General features: G+C 38.8%; 1 protein-coding gene across 4 annotated transcripts in view; it reads left to right on the forward strand.

Moving 5' to 3' along the window:
* The window catches only part of DIAPH3 (diaphanous related formin 3), a 449,656-nt gene that overhangs the window by 338,919 nt on the left and 88,092 nt on the right, over positions 1-22,645 (forward strand). For all 4 annotated transcript variants that reach the window (XM_040991319.1, XM_040991320.1, XM_040991321.1 and 1 more), the window contains 2 exons: positions 1,586-1,681; positions 2,179-2,238. In XM_040991319.1, the coding sequence (XP_040847253.1) occupies positions 1,586-1,681; positions 2,179-2,238 (156 nt within the window). The remainder of the gene's footprint in view (positions 1-1,585; positions 1,682-2,178; positions 2,239-22,645) is intronic.

Below are 22,645 nucleotides of genomic sequence, written 5' to 3' on the forward strand. Positions count from 1 at the left end.
AATGGGAAAGTCTAAATTGCCTCTGTCTTTTTTCTTTTTCTCCCCTTAAATATTCACTAGTAAGAGTACTCTGAAGGGACTTGAGTTAATTCATTTTTTCTCTTTCTCTACTGTCAGTGCCATCAATAGGATAATATGTTCATGTTTTAACTGTAGGGTTTTTAACTGTAGGGTTTTTTATGTCATGTAAATATGAGAGTAAAAATTAATTTTAGATTTTGAAAAAGTTTTCTTTTAATAATGAAATATGCTACTACCCTAAATATTTGAAATTACCTGCTGTTCTTTCAGGGCAAATGTAGTGAAGTTCGAATGTAAATTTTCAGATAGCTTGTAGTTATTAAACTGTCTGAAATATTTAATGTATTTTAATTAAAACAACCATCAACCCACTTTATATTTATACTTACATGTAAATTAACATCCAAATACTCTATTTCTCACCTTCCCCCCCTTTTTGAAAACTCCTTCAAGGTTTATAATACTCTTCTAAAAATGCGAAATAAAAGCAGTTGGAAATGGCTTGATACGTATTTACATGTGTGTATTGGTTTAGACACCATAAATGAGTGTGTTATTTGTACTCTACTGCATTCACTTGTCAACCTTTCTCTGTAAAAGAATTGTCTCAAAAAGATAAATAAAACAAAAATAAATCTATAGGAAAGCAAGTTTTCAGTATTTTAGATGTCATGTTGTACGAGCCATAGAGCTTTATACAGAATGCCTGTAAATAACCTCGCTAGCTTGCACAGAAGTTCCTTAGTGTTTCATTGAATTGGGTTGGGCCAATAACTTCTTTGAAAAAGCTTTCTATTGCTTTCATTGAGTAATTTATAACGTTGATAGCTGTGAAGACTGACTAACAGTACAATGATACTCTTATTTATACAGAGAAGTTGTTCTCAATCCACACGCGTTGGCAATTCTCTACAGAATATCTGTTTAAACTAATCATAATGAGATCTAGTCCTTTAGATTTTTGAAAACCTCAAAAGTGTCTTATTTTCAGTGTTCTGTAAAAGTTTGTAATTATTGTTGCCTGCTATCTCAAGTGAAAGAACAATTGCCCTGTGGTACAAAAGACCAATCTTTGGGAACATCTTCACAAAAGTTAGCATGGAAGTATAATTTTGTATGATAAGTGTAGACAGCAGCATCTCAGTAACAACAAAGTCCCGTTCCACACCTGGTCAGCTTTAGAATAGAGGCCGATACCTTCAAAATAGCCTATTTCTAGCAGGGAAATGTGATGTATGATAACCCGAGACACAGATCTGAGCAGAACCAGATTCCATTTGAAGTTTTTGTGCCGCTGAGCTATAAAGGCAGTTCTCTCAAGTGAATCAGTGGACCTCGGTCCTCTTTAGTGGACAGTAACACAAGTACTAATGAGACAGATTTCATTAAAAGATAGTTGATTTATGAGAGAGTTCGAATGCTATCTAATTTTGAAAGTGCTGCCTTAGTCCTAGCGTCTGATCTTTTTTCTCCCTACCATCACCATCACCCATTTCCGTGTGCGCTTTGACATTGCTATGGTAACCCTGAGGGCTGATGGAATTCCCTGCCTCTCTCTTCACAGAGGGTGATGAGACAGGAGTGATGGATAGTCTGCTGGAGGCCTTGCAGTCGGGGGCTGCCTTCCGCGACAGAAGAAAAAGGACACCGAAGCCAAAAGGTGAAAAATCAGACTTGTTTCATGTTACTTTATACAGAACTATCACAGAGAAGAACACTTGCGGGTGGGGGGTAGATAAAATTTCTTTGAAAGTCATGTGTCAAGAATGCAGTGCTGTGGGCAACAACTGTTCAGAAGTGTGGTAAGTTTGCTTAATCCCTTGCAAAGGCAAATGTCAGAGTTATGTCTTCCAGTTGGCCGATGTCAGTAGCACATTAACAAATCAATGCAGTGAACCTAGAAAATCCTGATTAGTGTGACATGTCTCATCTCCAGAACCATATGTACCTTTTCCCAGTGGAGTTTACAGCAGCATAATTAAATAGGAAGGAAGAGTCATAATGTTACTGCTTCATGTATCTCAGGGTAGTGAAGCATTGCTTTGCTTCCAGAAATACTTAACCTTAGGGGGGAGAAAAGTATGCCTAATATTGTTAACTCTTGGAGATGAACAAACCTCAATATTAAGTTTCTTTTGTTTGTATGCTTTTTAACAGATCTCCGGCAAAGTCTCAGTCCGATGTCTCAGAGGCCGGTTCTGAAAGTTTGTAACCATGGTAATAAACCATATTCTTAAATTGCACATTTCTCTACTTTCATGCTCTTGATCTGTGATTTTAGTAGGCTGCTATGACATTCTCAAGTTTCAGCAAAAGCAGATAGCAAAATGGGTGGATGTACTTATTTGCTGTGAGATTATCTACCCATTGAGCACACGCTGACGTCATGGCCTTGAGGTTTGTACCTTTGATTACTTCTTCGGGTTTCCAGTGGATGTTTATTACTGTTATTAATATTTGCATGTTTGATTGGTATTGTCCAGTAGGCCTTTCAAAAGTAAGGCATTTGCTATTTATTTACTTACTATCTTAAATAATGGCTCTATTATATATCAAAGCACATTTTGAAGTACTGACTCTGTTACCTATTTTTTCTGCCTTTATTGCCAGAAGAATTCGAAATATTTTGACTAGCATTTTGACAAAATCGTAAATAGAGATGAACTACATTGTGATACTGTGAAAAATGTGCTAACATCGCTAAAAGGAAAGTGAATGCACTTAGTCTATGGTATTCAGATTAAGTTCTTTTCAAAAAGTCCTTACCCATTTGAGTTGCTCAGCTACCTGGAACCCTTTTTGGCGTGCTATTTCTTGTTGATTGGGTTGTATTCTGATTCCCTATTCAAGGATGATGTGTTCCTTGCTATCTTTCATAGACTATTCATCCATTGTGCCGTTTGTTCCTCGTTGATTGCCACAAGGGTTTACCAAATGCTTAAATGGAAAAACAATTCAAAATTTTCACTCAAAGTTTTTGTTGAGTGTTGATGAGTTAAATTTTGAAAGTATGAATGTGTGACTAAAAGGGAAACTTGTGTGCCAGATGTCTATGATATTGAAGTCTTAAAGTCTGTTAATAGCTACATTAATCCATGCTGTGTAAGGTGAAGGATAGATAGTAGGTGCTTGGTAAGTAAAAGGTAAAAATCTGCAACGGTATTTGCTAATGAACTCTTATTTATTTCTTTTAGAATGTTCGTGGTTTTGTTTTGCATTTCCCTATTCTAACAATGCAAAAGAGAAAAAAAAGTCATTGTGAATATGTAATTCCAGCCTTGGGGTTTATGATTTTGAGCCATTGTGTCATAGAAAATCACAAGAAGTGGAAAGAATGCTGTACTGGACTTTGGAGATAAGATTTTTTTAGACAATTAGGCTTTTTTAGATAATCTGGTTTTTAGTACAGAGAGGCCGAACGCTTCCCAAAGGTGCACAGCTCATGACACCCTGTAACCACAATGCAGTTTTCATTCCAATCCCATTCCTTTTCTGATTTTTTTAAAAAATTATTGAATCTTCCCCCACTTTAAATCATTAAAGGAATGAATTACAGCATATACAATGATTATTTTTGATTATTGTGCTGTATCCATATATTTATAGATACAAATACTTTCAATTTACATTTAATTTTAAATATTGTAGATATTATATAAGCAAAAATTATTTAAGACAACTTTGATAGTGGTCTTCAGGAACCCTGTTTAAGTTAATAGGTTGTCTTAAGTCTGAGAGATTACTGTACTAGATTATACATACATGCCAAAGGGGATAGAGCCACAAAGATTAACATAGCAAAGTACAACATTTAAATTTTTTTTCTATAAGCATTTCTGTTTTATTTGAGCCTCATATTTCTAACCAAGAAGAAAAATTATCAAATGAGCAAATTTAACTCAAAAGAACTGTGTGTGTAAAGATCACTTTATTGAAACAAATGTTTAAAAATGCAAGGTTTGTTAGGGAAAATTTATTGCAGGAAGGACCTTAGTTGTATCAGGGTTCTATTTTTAATTTTTTATTTCTAAAAATTATTTAATGTTTCTATTGAAAGTGCTAACCCTAAGCCTGGACTCTGTGATTGAAACATTGAATGTTTTACTTTTTAATTTGCTTCATGTTCTTAAAGCTAGCTGATGTTTATGTTTTCGACATGTATGCCTTTTTTTATGTTGATCTTATACCCTGTTTTTAAAGGGTATTCTGCAAGTATTTTAAATTTGTGTACATCCTTAGCAAAATAATCGTGATGGTAATAGTCATATTTAATGTTAGAGTTATTGGGCTTACAAATGCCAAGAACTACATTTTCTACATACTCCCACATCCAGTCTTTTCAGTAATCCTATCAGGTGATCAATATTTTTTTTCTCCATTCTGTAGGCAAAAGTCATTAATTGTCCAGAATGACCAGTTCCAGCACTTTCAGAGGTCCAACAGCTGAGTTTTGTACTTGAACCTATGCAGCTTTAGAGACCAAGTTCTGCATCTTTGTGCTATATCATGCTCTGAGAACAACTGTGTGAATCTGTACTTATTCCCCTCCCATCCGTTAGTTGATAACTTATACCATACTGGTACTATTTTGTTTGTTGTGTGACAAAGTTGAGTTATTGAGACACAGCCTTTCCAAGGTTCTTGAATCTTTGGTATGCGTCCTCTCTTGGCTCCAAATTTAACCACAAGAGAGCACTGCTTTCCTACTTAGAGAGTGGATTATAAGGATATTCTGGATGTAGTTAGGACTACTTTCAATTGCTTGTGGTACACTCAATGTAGAATGAGTATCCCTTTTTCAAAATGTGTGAGCAAGCAGAAGTATTTCATATTTTTGGATTACAGAATATTTGCATATACATAATGAGATATCTTGGGGAATCAGACTGAAACGTAAACATGAAATGCATTTATGTTTCATATATACCTTAAAGGCTGAATCCTCATTTTTTCTAGCGTGTTTAAGATGCCTGTATTTTAACTATGAGTGTCACAAGAGATCAGGTGTGGAATTTCAGCCTTTTTTCCAATTTCAGAATTTTGAAGTCAAGATATCTAATCTATATTTAAGCATCCATATTCATTATTAAAAACATACATATGTATATATATTTGCTGCAACTTTGATCTTCATTGTCTTTTCTTGCTTAAACTATAGCTCGGGTCCCAAGTTTCTTAAGTTACTTTTTATATAAGCATAGAATCTCTTAATTAAGAATCGAAGAAACCTGATACTATATCCTGTGGACCCTTGAGGCTCCAGTGCTCCAGTATGTATTTGGCAAATTGATTTCCAGCATTTAACTCCATTCGGCTTAAGGTGTATGAAAATACAGATTTATCCATCGCCTGTTCTCCAAATTGGGAAGAAGTATTTCGAGAATCTGATCTCGACCACAAAATCTGGACTATTGTGATTTATGAAGAATTTGGCCAACACCTACATGAACAGTGTAAAAATGAGAAGGAAGACTTTAGAGCGCTTCATACTCTACTTTTTGGTAGCGTTGATTTGGCTGCAAAGAAAGGAAAGAGAAACAATGAACTAAATAATGGCACTCTAAAACAAAAGACTGGAAAGTCAAGGACTGAATATTGGGAATGGACCCAGGGGGTAAGCAAGTAAGGGAAAGGCCAAAGATGAAGTGATATGGAAAAAAATGCATAGTAGTAAAGCTTGTGTCGCGAAGTTAGAAAGTATAGTGTCTAAGTCTTGGTTTCCTCCCTTCTTTTTCTTTCCTTGAATATTGCTTAGCTCTGAATGACTAGTATTTTTTCAGGATATGAGATATAATGCATCTTCTCTGTAGTGTTTCTTTATAACAGATTTCCCAAATAGAATAGTGGAGCTATACCTTTGGGTGCATCTGCCTGAAATGTAATTGCATCCTCATTAGGTGGTTCTCTCTTCATTAAGTAGAATTGTGGGGTTTTTTTTGTTGTTGTTCCAGTTAAATGGATACAGATTAATCAGAAAGAATTCTATAAACTATATGCAATTAAAAACCCTAATGATAAAACTATTTAACTGTGACAAAGTAAGACAAAACATAATCAAAATTTTAGGCAAACAAATATGCATTTTCAGTGAACACCCGTAACCTAAAAAAAAAAATCTTGCAATGTTATCTTTATACTAAATCAATTCTTAATAGCCTTAATTTGGATTTGATTATCTGTTTTTACTTTACCATTTATAAATGGAGCTTTGAGAAGTTTTTATAGAAATGGGATTGTATTGCCTCCAGGCACAGCTGCTCTGCCACTCTAAGATTTGAAGTCAGCATCAAATTTGAAGCTTGTCAGATATCTCTGAATTAGCATATTTTTCTACAAAATAACTCTAAGGGAGTTATACACACAAAACAGGCCTTATTGATGCTGTATACAAATTCCTTATACTGGTACCTTCTTGCTAATCCACTTAGTCTTGGATCCTCTTATTTCTTGGCCTCTCTTTCCTCAAGAAGCAAGGATTTTGTCTTCAGGCAGAATCCTGAAATGTGCAAGGCATTGAGTGGTGTATGCCAAACACTAACTGCCTTAAAGCCTTGAAAACAATCAGGACAGCACCTAATCAGTCTTTGTCTAAAGAAGCTTGTCTATCTCAGTTGTAAATACGCACAAATACCATTTCCATTTCTTTTAACTGTTTCTTATGTTAAAGCAGAAAGTGCATATAGAATCATGTAGTAGAATGATATTTTTTTTTCTAAGTGGCACTGCTTTATATTCCTGAGAATATGTTTTGTTATGGCTTCTTCCTGACAAACTTGTGCCTGCCAAATAACCTAAGAAAGGGAGCTATTAAACTACTAATTGTTCTTGACACCCTTACACTTGGGCTTTCGAATCAAGGCACATGCTACCTGTAGCTGTCAAAAGACTTAAGAATTTTTAAGGGGATTTTTCTAGCCTGCAAATGTAACACAATCTGGGTGATTTCACATTTTCCTGAAACATCAGTCTCTTGTATTTACCATGTAGTCGAGCAAAAGGAAGAATAGACTCAGCAGGGCTCCTGCCCAGGGAAGGATGCCCTGTAGGCTGCCGGGAAAGGCTTTTTCTTTCTAATTGATAGTCAGGGCAGGACAACCTTTTGTCATAGTCATTATCAAACAGACTCTTAAGCATGAACAGGTTAGAAAATTCTCAAGTAGTGAAGACTTCAAGTTGTTTGAAAAGGACATTTATGCAAGAAATCATAAATGCCTTTCATTTAATGAGCATTCACAAATGTATGCTGAAGGCAGGAATAAATTTAGTGAAAAGGAGATAAAGAACTACACTGGAAGGGCAGCGATGTCCTTGACTCTCCTGAAGTAGCTGTTACGATTAATATGGCTCTTATTCTGTTTGTGTTCCATCGTGGTCTATAATTAGTATGATCTTTTAAAAATCTTTGCCCGTTCTGACCTCTCCCTTTTCTGGCAGCAAAGGTTCTGAATCCAAGCTTCTAAGGCATTAAAGAATGGATGTGGATGCTTTTTAAATTCTGTTCTTTTTAATTGTGTGTGTGTGTGTGTGTGTGTTTAGCAGGTAAGGGATTTGTTCATTTTTTTGTACATTTCCCCAAACAAGAAAAGATAAATAATTATTGATTATTCAATTGGTGCTTTATAGTGAATCCTGCCTATCTCACATGTTACAATTTTGCATGTAACATACACAAAAGGGAACCATTTCTACTATAACTTTTCCAGAATTAAACTTTGATGAGCATGATCCCAAAAATGAAAAATGTGAAACCTTTAGTTGGCATACAGTTAAAAAAAGTAATACTAAATAGTTCAGATCTAATGAGATAGTGCAAAGTATATTAAGCATTCAATGTAGGTACCTCACCTGCGCCTGGAACAACTATTAGACTTCCCTGGGTGACCCACACAGTTAGGTGTGCAGGGCTTGTGTGGGTTACTCAGAAGAAATAGGCACGAGAAAAAGGAGCCCAGAGCAATCTCCCCAGTGACACGGAAGCAGGGAAAGAGCAGGCAGCAACGCCACCTGTTCAGAAAAGCCAGGTGGAAGACAGGATGGGCGAGCCACTGGGTCTAGTGTAGATGCAGGGAGGCCTCAGGTGCTAGAATGGTAGAAATGGAAGCCAGCAGCTGTACACAAAGGAGAAAGGGGGCTTAAGATTCCTGAATTTGAAGGAAAGGAACTAGGAGCTTTACAGATCGGTATGATGTTGAGCGTGTTGCGTTTCTTCACCCTTTGTGTGACAGGCTGCACTGGCTTCGTGATGTGATGGAAGTGGAACTGAGGGGTTCTGATTGAGGCAGCTGTAACTGGAGTAGGGCTCTGGGAGGATGGATGTAAGCCCTTGTGTGGAGCACCTGGATGGAAAACAAAGCAGGGGCAAGCATTTTCACCTGATGAGCTCTATGTTCTCTGATAATTAGGCTTGAGATCTCTTTTGTTCCACTGTAGCCTCTGTGGGGAGAGCAGGGCAGCGAGGAACCACACATGTCCTCTTAGTGGGGTGAGAGGAAGTTCATCTGGGAGATACAGACTTAGCATTTGCATCCAGAACCCAGCCACAAAGGGCAGTAACTGCCTGTGTAATGTCAGTAATCTGTGAAGTCCCAGAAGAAAAGCAGCCAAGAGGCTTCAGAGGCCCTGAGACAAATCAGGGGGATCCAAGGTCAGTTCCACGACACCACAAAAACAGGAACCATTTTGTCAGATTTGCTGTCAGTGTTAAAGGTAAATATTTTGCAAAATGCCTGACACTGAGTAGACACTTTTTTTTTTTTACCAGACATCTATTTTTATAAAGAGCAACAAGGGGACTTTTTACCTGCTTTTCTTCTCTGCAGTACTCCAAAGTAACAAAGACATTTCCTAATTCTCTGGCTATCAAGCCATTTTTTAAATCTGGAACAACAATTAATGTGAACAGAGGCAGGAGAGATGATGATGCAAGAATGAAGTTGTCCTGGGGCTAGTGTAGCAAAGGGACACACGAAGGCACTTCAAATGATAGTGACTTGTCCGCTCACAATCCTGGAGCTGAGTGCTGCTATAAGCCAGATATCGGCAAGGTAGGGTTCTTCCGCAGGGTCTTGAGGAAAGTCTTCTCCCATGACTTGTGAATGCCCATTCACAAGTGCCAGTGTTTAGACCTCAACAAATCCAGATGAGGGGGCACACAGGTCAGGCCACAGTGGTGACACAAGTGAGAAATGCAATGATTTACTCCTCATAAGATTCTGTATGAGCTGGAGAAATACACATGTCAAGAACTATAGGCCGAAGCAGTGGGGCAGGGAAGTAAAAACAGGGGATTAGAAACTCTATTTTGACCTTCTTCCAGGCAACCTGCCTCTAAACCCAGGCTTAGAAGCAATATGCTATTCTGCCCCAAGTCATGCATGCCCTTTTCTTCCAGAAATGAGCATTTTTACCATTTAGACAAAATGAGAGACTCCAGAATGACCAGACAAGGCAGGAATGAGGTATTAACAGGAATTCTGTGAATAGAGAGCAAGATCTTTAGAAGAAACACAGTTGTGGGTGAGAGGTGAGGTCCTCCTGTGCTCCGGTGCACCATCTAGTCCTTGGTCCTGAGGCACGTCCGTCACCCATGCACACGACAGAATACTTCTCTGGAGCTAGAACCCCTTCCCCAAAGTACTGTTTCATAGAGCATCCCACCGAGACCCACCAGCCAACAAACCTACTCAACTAAAATGCTACCCTTACGTACTCACATGAACCAGTGATTCATCAGGTCACATTTGAGGAAAAGTATTTAGTCTGAGTGAAGAGAAAGTGAAGGAGGGAGAACAAACAAAGGAAGTAAGCTGGGAGCCAAGAGCTTCGTCCAGGTCTCGCACATGAATGCTGGGAGCCAAGAGCTTCATCCAGGTCTCAGCACTTGTACCAGCTTCCTCTGCTTTTCCCAGGCCATAAGCAAAGAGCTGGATTGAAAACAAAATATCCAGGACTTAGACTGCCTGCTGGCGTCCCAGGTGGTGGCTTGATTTGCTGTGCCACAATGCCAGCCCTGATTTTGAATAAGTTGAAATTCTGGTTTTACGGGCATTTTTCTTACTCTAACATTCAAAATAAATAATTGCTTAAAAATATTGTTTGGGAGATGACAGACCTTGAAAGCATAGCGGGAAGATCAAGGGAAAAAGATAAAATTTGGAGATAATCTAAATGATTGTATATCTAGTTAAATCTTCATGATCAAATTCGGATGCGTTAGTGATGAGCAGCAAGAAAACATGAAGAGATTGTTATTTATTTTCGGGAAAAAAAAGTGGTAATGTAATGATAGCATGCTCCTGGACCTGGCTCACCTATACCATAATCATAGAAACTGTAAAGTGCATTGGCTGCAAGATGTCCTCAAGGATAGGGCTGTCTTTATTCACACTTGCATATGACTAATTCAACCCAACTTAATAACTAAGTATGTGGTGGAAATGATGGTATGACACCAAAGTGATTCAGTTATTACTAAAGACATGCAGCCCTTACCGTGGATACTCTCTGACACCTTCTGTCTCACTCGGCATTATGCGTGTCCCTTATGGAGAACCCACTCTGAAAGAGAGCCTCAGTAGAGCAAGTGTGTAAACTTGAAAGTTTGTCTCTATTAAAATATAACCAAAAGCCAAAGTTTCTTCTATTAGTTTCCATCCTCCTTTTTCCTAGCATGTAGAGATTGTACTCATGTTTTTTTTTTTTTTCATCTCTCCTCCTCAGTACTGTGCCTGATGCTGGAGGAGGCCTGCCTCTGTTTTCACTCAGAATTAGCATTGTGTGTTGGGGGCTGATGGAGAGACGGAGAGGGAGGGAAGGAGGAAGGAAGAGGCCTGGAAACTACAGTGCTCTTTAAAATGTGTTCCTAGTGAGTGATTGGGGACCTTAAGAATCGATAATGTTACTGCCTCTAGCTCAGGCTAATAAATGTGCTGTTTGCATATAACAGGGACACTTCCAGCCGTGTGTGTGTGTGTGCACATGCTCAAGATAGCATCGTCCTGTTTTGTCACACATTTCAGAATCATTTTCATTGTCATCTCAGTGTGAGAGAAAATTATATAAAAGAACAATAGAGAAAGGGGAAAAAAAGAACAATAGAGAAAGAAAAATCCAGTAGTTTTTGTAGTTTGTTGTGAAAGCAGCCTTTCAGGGAAGCCTTCCCATAGGTGAATCTTGTGATATGGTGAGTTGAGCTGCTGCCTGAAATGACTGCCTACCTTGTATCGGCATGCCAGTTCCAGGCTTGTCCTCTTCTTCTGATCCAGCTTCCTGTAGCATATCCCAGGAGGCAGCAGATAATTGCTCAAATGCTTGGAACCTCTACCACCCATACAGGAGACTTGGATGGAATTCCAGGCTCTTGCATTTTGCCTAGCTCTCCATGTTGTAGGTAGCTGGACAGTGAAGCCGCAGATGAAAAATCATTTCCTTCCCTCTTTCTAACCCCCTCTCTCAAATAGATGAGAATTAATAAACATTTTTTAAAGTCATACTTAGCCTCTATCCTCTGAATTCTTAATAAGCAAGAGAATGGAATGAAATTAGTGTTTGGAAACATTGGTGTTCCTTAGAGCCATGACTCCTGTATAAATAAGTGAGTTTTAATGAATTAGCACTGCTCTCATGAAAGCCAGGAATGTCGCTGGTGTAGCTGGAACTGTTGACAGTTTGTAAAAGGATAGTGGTATCACTGCCTACTTTAAAGATTTAAATAAGGAGATAAAAACCAAGTATTTTTCTGCTTTTAAAGGGTCTGTAAATTGAAGGAATCATTGACATGCATTAAGAGAGCTGCAATGTCCCATTGATTCCCAAGTAAATTAGAAATTACTAGTGTTAGCCATGATGTATATTATTGTGATGTGATGGCATTTGGCTCAGTTTTGCCGTTTATTAGAACTAATATTAGAATAAATGATAATGATCATTAAGTGCCATGTACATGATCATTTAAGTAATCATGCCTGCAATTGCCTTCTATTAGTCAAACCTCTTTGGGTTAATTAAAGAAATGGTCTTTTCAAGATTTTGGAGGCATCATGAAATAAAGGAGCCCTGAAACACACTAAGAAAACAAGGGAACGTGGCTGCTTTGTGCATCCAGTCTTCTCATCTTTACCTAGCCCAGGATCACATCCTCGAGGTTTAGATTTTGGCAACTTCCTTTTATTTTGAAATATGATCATTGGCCCAGTTAACTTATATATGAATGCTTTTTTGCATGTAAAGCATTTCTGCAGCAGAAAAAAATGGTAATATGTGGAAATTAAAGCATATTCCTCATATCCCGAAACATCAACACTGAACGGCGAGGCAGTAAATACTGTTTAGATTTGGCATTAAAGATGGTAACAACGTCTTGAATTTTAGTTTTGAGTACACAAGCATCATAGCTATCGATATTATGTGGGAGACAACTAAGAAACTTGACCATGACCCACATGGCAAGAACAGCATTGGAGAGGGAGGTGGTACACAATAAGAAAATAAAGAAGGGGGTAAAGGTTATGAAAGCCAGTGGCCAGAGGAAAGTGCCCCTACCCCTTCTTCGAGGAGGAGAGGTCAATCCAGAAGACCCACTGTTTCAACATTTTATTGGACTGCTTGGGGAGTCAAATTACAGGAATTGGATGCGGCACAGACACGTTAATAGCCACATCCCATAATCATGTTAACCAGCTAACATGGTAATTAAGAGACCAGAATGTGATTGTCTCGGGATGTCCTTAGAGCACACGGTTCTGCTGCCTTGGACTGTTTTCCACCTGTGGACGCTCACCCTCAGGCCTTAACCTTGGTCTGGGGCTTTTAGCCATCTATGGGCCATTGCCCATAGGATTTGACCCTGGCCTCTGGCACCAGCAATCAGTGAACTCAAGATTCCGGACATGTTCCACCCGCTTGTTTTTTGTTTTGTGTGTGTGTATGTTTTTAATTAACTTATGTTGGGTTTGTTTGCAAACTTCTTGTGGCAAAGTTTATTATCAACCTTTTTATTTTTTCTATCTTGTTAATATGACTACTCAGAGGAGTTCTGACATTGATGTTTGACAAATCATAAAGAAATTTGTTTAATGCGATAAGCTACTTTATCATTGAGAACAGATTTTCTGCCTTTTTCTTAGTCTTCCTTAAATCCCAAACGTAGACTCTTTTAAAAATTCACTATGATACGTCATCATGCAACTTTTCAAATGATACTGATGGTGCTCTATTGCTCTAATACGCTGAAAGAAATACTGAAGTGCATCACGCATTAGGGGACAGCCATGTGCAGTCTTCAGGGCAGAGAAGGGCCGTGCATGGGCCAGCTCCTGGGACCGGGGGCTACACTGGCAGCCTTTGGTGGCACTCCTCTCCCCGAGAGGTCTCGAGGTGTTCATCACTTCCTAAACACTGGGCTCTGTTTCCTACTCACTGACTGGAAACTGGACACGGCCTATTACTCTCCATTCTATTAACCTGCTTTGTCTTCCTCCACTGCTCCCCGTTCCCTCTCCTTGCACACTCCGCTCACAGTAAGAGGAGGAAGTCATGAAAATCAGCTGCAATTGTGCACATTTGGAATCATGCCTCAAAACTAACTCTGTAGCATCCACATTTTTGTTTCAACAATCAAAAAATGGATTTTTAGATTATTTTTTGAAATGATTCATTTCTTTTCATTGGAAAGGCAGATTTACAGAGAGAAGGAGATGCAAAGTGAAAGATCTTCTATCTGCTGTTTCACTGCTCAAGTGACCAAAAAGGCCAGAGAAGCCAGGAGCCTCCTCTGAGTTTCCCACATGGGTGCAGGGTGCCAAGGCTTTGGGCCATCCTCCACTGCTTTCCCAGGCCACAAACGGGGCTGGTTGGGAAGTAGAGCAGCTGTGACATGAACCAGTGCCCATATGGGATCCTGGTGCATACAAAGTAAGGACTTTAGTCACTAGGCTACTGCACCAGGCCTTAATTAATTTTTTTTAATAAACTAATTTATTTATTTAAATGTGATGTGGAGAGAGGATGATTCCGTCTGCTGATTCACTACCCCAGATGACTTCAACTAGGGCTGGACCATGCCAAAGCCAGCAGCTTTGGTGCGGCAGGGGAGACATGATCCGTATGGAGTGCCAGCATCACAGGTGGCAGTTTTGTCCACCATATTGCAGTGCCAGCCCCAATTATGATTAATGTTTAAATTTGCCATCTTACAATAACTTTCGTATTCTGCTGCTACTGCCCACCTTGTGGTAATATCTATTCTCCTGGATTCATACTTGTGTGAATTTTAAAGGTTTTAACTACTTTTTCCATACTGTGGGGCTATATGGTTAGTCACATGCCTCTCTTCTAAAACGATCCCTGATCTTGCCTGGAATTTCTTTATATTTTCTCACCAAGATCCTCTTTACCCATGTCACTATCATGTTTCAGTTATCGCTATAACTGTAAAGAGGATTGCCTCCATAACGCCTGCCTTGTTCCAGAGCTGTCTTGTTCTAGTAAGTTTTACTTTGCTTTCTTTAAGCTTTCTATACAATCTGAATTTTTCCATCATTGGAAATGTACCCGTTATATTAAAGAATAGTATACATGTAGGAAAAAGCCCAGTTGAAGTATTTGGCTTCATGGCTGTTTATTAAACAGTACTCAATTCAAGAAACAATATGAATGGAAGCATGTTGATTCTTCGTGATTCCACCACATTCCATGCCTTTTTGACTGATGGCACAGCCTCATTTGACCTTGTCTTCCTCAGCAGTAGAGGCATACACTTTGTGTCCATGTTAAGTGAAGCTGTGATGCATTCTGACTGTTTATTATTCTATATGACTATATCACATTTTGTTTTTTCATCAGTTAGTGGTGTCTCCATTTTGGCTGTTCCAAAAAAAAAAGTGCTGCAAGGAACATTGTTATTGTTTTTGTCTTTCATTTCTGTCAAGTACGTATCAAGGACTATCATTGTGATTTCCTTCCATATTCAAGGAAATAGATAAAGCTGCAAATATTCAACTTTAATGGGTAATGCTCAACACTCTTCCACAATAGCTGTAGCAGCTTATACTTCCAACGTAAGTTTAATTCCAGGTACCTCATTTTGTTTCCATTTTGAGTAATATAAGCAACCTTTCAGATGTAGATATCCCATTATATATATTAAATGTTCATGGCCTTCACCCATTTTTCAGTTTACTCCCAGTGGTTTAGATTCTGAAAATATATTTTGGCACCACTTAAAATCCTAGGATAGTTAGTTCAACCCCATAGTTTAAAAGGAAGACTTTATGTCACATTCCTCACCACTCAGTGTTTTTGCTAGAAGGTCTGGTCTCCCCGTGAGTGCACACTGCGTTATGGAATCCGCTGCCTGCCTTTGAAGTCTCCTCGAGGCAGTTGTCCCTTCTGCTTGTCAGGAGCATTAGTCTGCCTTCTCTGAACTCTGGCCTCTCAAGTACAGTCTTTTAGAAGAAGTTGAATATGTTATGAGATGTCAGACAATCTTTTTGATCGAGGAGTGAACAAGCGAGTGCACATATGAATAACTATGTGAAGGAAAGAATAATATACAGATGACCACATTACTTTGTCTTGAAATTGGGCCTCCCCGCTCTAGATACACATATATTCCATTACCCCAGTATTTACTGTTAATCAGATTATTGGTACAAAATCTTATCCTCCACTTGTAACCTCACACATGAATTAGGAATCAACTCTCAAGATAGAAGACATAATATTTAATTTGTGGTATATTCAAAGACTTCTTTGACTTCTATAAAATGCGTAATCTAATAAAGATAGATTCCATTTATTTACCCCTCAATACAGAATTCTGTATTGGAGTGCAGGATGATGAGTTGCATCCAAAATCAAGTGAATGATTGTATAAATTTCTCACTAAATGATTACTTCCATTTATTTGTCTCAAAAATGTACAATATGTTCTTTAGCAAAATTTTCAACATATTGAGATACTTTGGGGAAAGTTAGAACCCAGTACAATCTCACTTTTTTACATGCTGGCTCTATGGAAGTGGGAAAAGCACATGGCCCACTGAGTGTGGGCACTGACATCCATCACTTAACCTTAGTTCTGTCAGGTGACTAAACAGTTATTTGTACCATTTTTAAATGAAATATTCAGATATCAAGGACATTTGTCACTAATTTTTTCATCTAGTCTATTTTGATCGTTATATTTAATTGAGCTGCTTTTTTGGATCAAATATGCCCATTAAAATAAAATAATATAAAGTTAGCTTAGAAAGCAATCTATTTGAGTTTCCTGCTTGTCATAACATCTATCAGTAGAATATCTTCACAATGAAGAATTAAGTGAATAAGGTTTACCTATACCCTATACCTATATCCTGATTACAATAGCATGTTGATACTGAAACTTTTTGTGGGAGGGGGGATGGCATATCTTTTGTTAACATTGCAGTCAAGGGCTTAAAACTGCATTGAAAGTTTAACAAGCCAAGAAGAGAGAGACCCTAGTTTAGCAGAAATATATGTAAAAGCTGTATTATAACTAAGAATCACTTAAAAATATAAGAAGCTTCTATGATAATCAGTTAATTAGAAGTATACTAATGTAAAAGTCTTAACCACTAGTTTGCCAAAGATATAAAACAATGGTTGATCCTGTTTATCCCAGCAGTAATGCACATGGCATTCCTTTGTCTTTTTCCTATTCTTGCAGGCATTCTTTTTGTTAATTTAGCTCCATATAAGGGAGAACATTCAGTATGTGTCTTTCTGTGTGTGATTTATTTCACTCAATTGATATATTCTAGTTGTATCCATTTTGCTGCAAAGGAAGTCATATTCTTTTTAACAGTTGAGTAATATTCCATCGTATGTGTGCGCCACATTTGCTTTATCATTCATCTGATGACTGACACTTTGGCTCTATCCAAATTTTCACTACTGTGAACACTGTTATTAAGATAGTCATGCAGATGTTTCTTTAATGTTTTGTGTTTGAGACTTTTTGCTATTTGCCTGGCTGTGGGAATGCTGGATTATCTCTCAAATTTATTTCTAGCTTCTTAAGAAATAGCCCTAGTGCTTTCTACAGTGAAAATACTGATCTGCCTTTGCACCAACAGTGTGTGGGTATTACTCTTTGTCTGTATCCTCAGCTATATTTGTCACCCTGTTTTAGATGTTATGGATTCTGATAAGGAGGAATTGAAGTCTCATTGAGGTTTTCGTTTACATTTCCCTGACAGCTAGTAATGGTGAGCATTTTTTCATGTATTTTTGGCCATTCATACTTCTTTTGAGAACTGTTGGGATTTTTTTTTAAGAATTTCTCAATTGAATGAGTGTTTTGTTGTTGAGTTTTTAAAGTTATGGATGTATTCTGGATACTAAACCATTGTTGTATACTTAGCTTGTAATGATCCCATTTGTTTAGTTTTGCTTTTGTTGCTTGTACTCTGGAGTTCTTAGGCAAAAAGAATCATCCCCCTACGCCAGTGTCTTAGAGTGTTTACATTTTCTTTCAGCAATTTCATGGTTTCAGGCTTTAACTTTAGTATTAATTCATTCTCAGTTTTTTAAAGCTTTTATTTTTATCTATTTGGAAGGCGAAGTAACAGAGAGGCAGAGAAACAGAGGTCTCCTGCCGAGTCACTCACCAAAAGACCTCAACAGCTAAGGTTGCGCCAGAGGGAGGCCAGGAGCATAGAATCCCATCTGCCATTTCTTTCTTTTTTTTTTTTTATTGGAAAGGCGGATATACAGAGAGGAGAGACAGAGAGGAAGATCTTCCGTCCGATGATTCACTCCCCAAGTGAGCCACAACGGGCCGATACTATGCCGATCCGAAGCCAGGAGCCTCTTCCGGGTCTCCCACACGGGTGCAGGGTCCCAAAGCTTTGGGCCGTCCTCGACTGCTTTCCCGGGCCACAGGCAGGGAGCTGGAAGGGAAGCGGGGCTGCTGGAATAGAACCGGCGCCCATATGGGATCCCGGGCGTGCAAGGCGAGGACCTTAACCACTTGCGCCACTGCGCTGGGCCCCCATCTGCCATTTCTATGTAAGTGGCAGAAGCCCAAGTGTTCAGGCCATCTTCCGCTGCTTTCCTAGGTGCGTTAGCAGGGAGATGGAAAGGAAGTAGAGCAGCAAGTACTGGAACTGGATACCCCTGGCACAAGCTTCATATTAACCCTATGCCACACAACACCAGCTGTTGGGTATCTGTTTTAGTAGTGGCTCAGTAATTGCACAGTGTCCTCTATAATAAAAGTGGGCCGTATAATATTAAGCCTTCTCCCCCTGTTTGACTTCTGCATGTTTTAAAATTTTTTACCATTAAAAACACCACTATTTCTTCAGGATGTATTAACAGATCTGAGTTATCTTGAGAGTTTTTGTGCATATTGCTGCACCGACCCCGTTGAGGTGAAAGGGTTGAACTAAACTAGTACAACCAATAAGGATGTGATAATATCTGTGAAATTGCAGTTTTTTCATATTTTAAAAAATTATTTGAGAATACAAAGTTCTCATGCAATAATTCACTCCCTCAAATTACCACCACAGCCAGTCTAAGCCAGGCCAAAGCCATAGCCTGAAACTCAACCCTTGGTCTCCCAAGAAACCCATTAACTAGAAGAAATCTGTTACCTTGAGTTATCATTACTGTCTCTCAGGGTCTGCATTAGCACAAAGATGGTTTATAAGCTAAGGGTGCGTATGGAACCCCAGCAGTCTGATATCATATTTTGCATCTTAACATCTACGCTACGTACCCACCCCTATATTGTGTAACTGACAAAATGTGCATAAAAGCCAAAATGAGTTGGAGAAAAAAAATTTCTCAGCATGCCTCATCAAACTACACCCTCCTTCACGGAAACCTCCAAAACTTTAGTATTATTTCCTTGTCTGTCTTAATTCTCTACTAGAAGAAAGAATAGTAATTAGAGGAAGTACTTTGTTACTGCTAACACAGGATAAGGTTGTACTCATGTAATTTTGCCTTTGGTAATTATAAGTACCATCAGCTCTTGATTACTGAAGTCACAGGATACAGAGAGAGAAACCGAAACCATAGATAGATCTGTGTCTCCTAAGGCACAGAGCTGGTTAAGCAGTAGCTAGAACCTCACGTGGTCTCCCACCCTTTCCCAGGGGTGTTAGGGAAGCAGGTAGCAGCTTAATGTATCTATACAGAAACTGAGGACTAAAGTTAGACTACTTGATGCTATGAGGGCCAGTTAAAAGGCAGGTGAGTTAATCAACTCATTAGGTTTTCTGCCAGACTATTTCAGTAGCAATTTCCCTCACTGAATTTACCATGTAAATTTGACGAAAGCTGTTCTAACTGGTGGAGGTATTTATAGATTATGATTTTTAAATGTGTGCTGTATGCACCTTACCTATTTCTAAGAAGAATTTGAGAAGACTTACAGAAACAAGCATATAAAACTCCTATAATGAGAAAAAATTTTACATATATATATACTATAAGGAAACACAGGAAAATTGATTCCTCAGTTTCTCAAACTTTAGCATGTGTCATTCAGACATTGCTGAGTGTTAGAATTTGCATTTGTTTATTTATTTTGAAAGGCAGAATTGGAGATATAGAAAAAGATTTTCATCCATTGGTTGATGTGCCAGGCCAAAGTAAGGTGTTTCATTCATGTCTCCCATGTTGGTTGCAGAGGCCCAAGCAGTTGGACCATCTTCTGCTGGTTTTCCCAGGCTGTTATCAGGGAACAGAACCAGAAGTCAAGCAGTCAGGACCTGACCTGATTCTCCAATGGGATGCTGGTGTGAAAGGCTGTAACTTCACTGGCCATACCAGCTCTTGTAATTTACATTTCTTAATCATCCCCTGCTGCCACTCAACTAAGAACTGGACTATGAGAATCCCAGATATAGATCATTCCCTTTCTATTTTTAGTGCTTGGAATCATTGCTGACTAATATTAGGGTTTTTTGTTACTAAATACTTTTCTAGCTGTGACCCACAGTATGTATTCCAGTATGAGGTCATACATAATTGTCACCATTTTTACAAAACTTTCATATTGATAGAAAAGATAGGATGGTATGTTCAGGTGGATCTGAACCTTGGCTCCAGTAGAAACACCCTAAGAGTTTTGAATTTATACCAATGTAGAACCCTATCTCCACATGGTCTGATTTAATTGGTCCAGGGTAAGGCTTGAGCACTGTATTTTTTTAAAACTCCTTTGTGCAGCCAGAATTATAAACCACTGATAAAGATTAAAAATAGCCCACATTACTAACAGATAATAAGATTATTTCCGTTGTGGCTTTTATCCCTACTAATGCACCCAGCTACCCATTCTCATTTTTTATCCCTGTGGTATGTTTTGGTTCTTAAGTATGCCATTTTGTCCTTCTGTTAATTGAACTTCTTCCTAGTTCAGATGAACCGTTTCTCTAATCTCTTAGGGTCATTTTAAATTCTGAGTTTTTCTTCTAAAGCATTTAACCCCTGCCCAACTAAGTATCCTCTGCAAGTTTAATGAGCAGATTTTCCGTTTCCTAATTGAGACTGTGCTCATTAAGTTTTAATATTTTATAATTTTGTTTCAAATTATTACCACCAAGTGCATGATGCTACCTTGACTTTGCCCTGGCTGTGTACATTTTCCTCATTATCAGTGAAACTGCATTCAGTGCTTGGACGTTGCATGGCAGTGAAACAAGTTCTATGAATTCTAAATAATTGAAAATGTGAGTGCAGAATCTGGTTCCATGTAGTTCAAAGTCTAAGAAAACATACATATGACAGGAGCCACATGAGCAGTACAAACAAAAAGTAAGCAGCTAAAGACAAAAATAAAAATTAAACATTGAATATGTGGCAAGTAGTTTACAGGTAAGAGTAACAAGAAGGCCCTAAGTGTAATGGAAAATTAAGAGCACCGGCTGCCACTTTATTATGTAACTTTTTTTTTTTTTTTAAAGATTTATTTTTATTATTTTTTCATTGGAAAGGCGGATGTACAGAGAGAGGAGAGAGAGAGAGGAAGATCTTCCGTCCGATGATTCACTCCCCAAGTGAGCGCAACGGGCCGATACTATGCCGATCCGAAGCCAGGAGCCTCTTCCGGGTCTCCCACGCGGGTGCAGGTTCCCAAAGCCTTGGGCCGTCCTCGACTGCTTTCCCAGGCCACAAGCAGGGAGCTGGAAGGGAAGCGGGGCTGCCGGGATTAGAACCGGCGCCCATATGGGATCCCGGGGTTGCAAGGCGAGGACTTAACCACTTGCGCCACCGCGCCGGGCCCTATGTAACTTTTTTAAAGAGCACTTTTTTTAAAAAAAGATTGATTTATTTTTATTGGAAAGATTTACAGAGAGAAGGAGAGAGAGAAAGCTCCTCCATCCTCTGGTTCATTCCCCAAGTAAACACAATGGCCGGAGCCTATCCAATCCAAAGCCAGGAACCAGGAGCATCTTTTGGCTCTCCCACACAGGGGCAAAGTTCCAAGGCTCTGGGCCGTCCTCCACCGTCCTCCCAGGTCACAGGCAGGGAGCTGGAAGGGAAGTGGAACAGCTGGACACAAAGCAATACCATATTGGATCCCAGTGCTTGCAAGGGGAGGACTGTAGCCACTAGGCTATGGCGTAAGACTCATGTAATTTGAGCAGTTTCCTTGCTTGTCCCATAGTTTTGTCATCTTTATACTGGGACTCAGTCAATTCAGCCTTGACTTGTTATGACAAAGTCAGCTAATATTTGGAAATTTCTTAATACAGAGCAACAGTTCAAATAAATAGTACAGACTAAGCACCAATTGAGTAATTGATAGAAAAGGGAATTACAGGTTTGCTTAGACAGGACTGATAATACCCACATGTCATCAGATCAACTATGTCTTCTTAAGGGATGAAGCTGACTAGTCCAAAAACTTTGGTTTTTACAAGTTAGAGCTTGTTCTTTTCCCAGCGAGCAGAGTTTATATATCCATTCTTAATGTGATATATATGCTATTAGAAAATGTACTTTTTGTTGATTATAGTTATTAAGCAGCAGAGCCAGGATTCAAACTCAGAATTTGTATCTACAAGTTGTTAACTGCTGAATAGTAGAAACAGGGGAAATAGATTGCCGTAGACATTTGAGGTGAGAGGAGTGGGAACGCATTTTAGAAAGATGAAATTCCGCAAAGAAAAAACTGGCATTTGACCACTTTCTACATGTCTGATACTGTTGGCGTGCATTATTTACATTGCCTCAACATGAGGCTTAGAAAGGTTAAGTAACTTGCTCAAAATCATAATGCTGATAAATGGCAGAGCCAGGAATTGAACTGGGATCAGTGACAGCAAATTCCATTCTCTACATCACTTCAATAAATTGCCTTTCGTCGAATGCAATCCGGAGATTACTTTTTTCTGGAACAGAAGATACACTCAGCATCTCAGGAGGAGAGGACGAAGATAAGGTGCAGAGGCAGGAGAGATAATAGGAGTTGCGTTTACTTCCTGTGTTGTGACAGAGTAAATAGGAAACACCAGCTAGCAGTCATCTCCCAAGCATAGACTGCATTTAAATTCAGTAAATGCCCAGAAAGGGACGGTGTAGCAGGAGAAGAAAGCTGAGGATGGCCTCAATGAGGGTTGGAGAAAGAGATCGATTAGAA

This window comes from Ochotona curzoniae, unplaced genomic scaffold (assembly GCF_017591425.1).
Source record: "Ochotona curzoniae isolate NIBS_2020 unplaced genomic scaffold, NIBS_Ocur_1.0 contig_64, whole genome shotgun sequence".
In the NCBI taxonomy this organism is placed as follows: Eukaryota; Metazoa; Chordata; class Mammalia; order Lagomorpha; family Ochotonidae; genus Ochotona; species Ochotona curzoniae.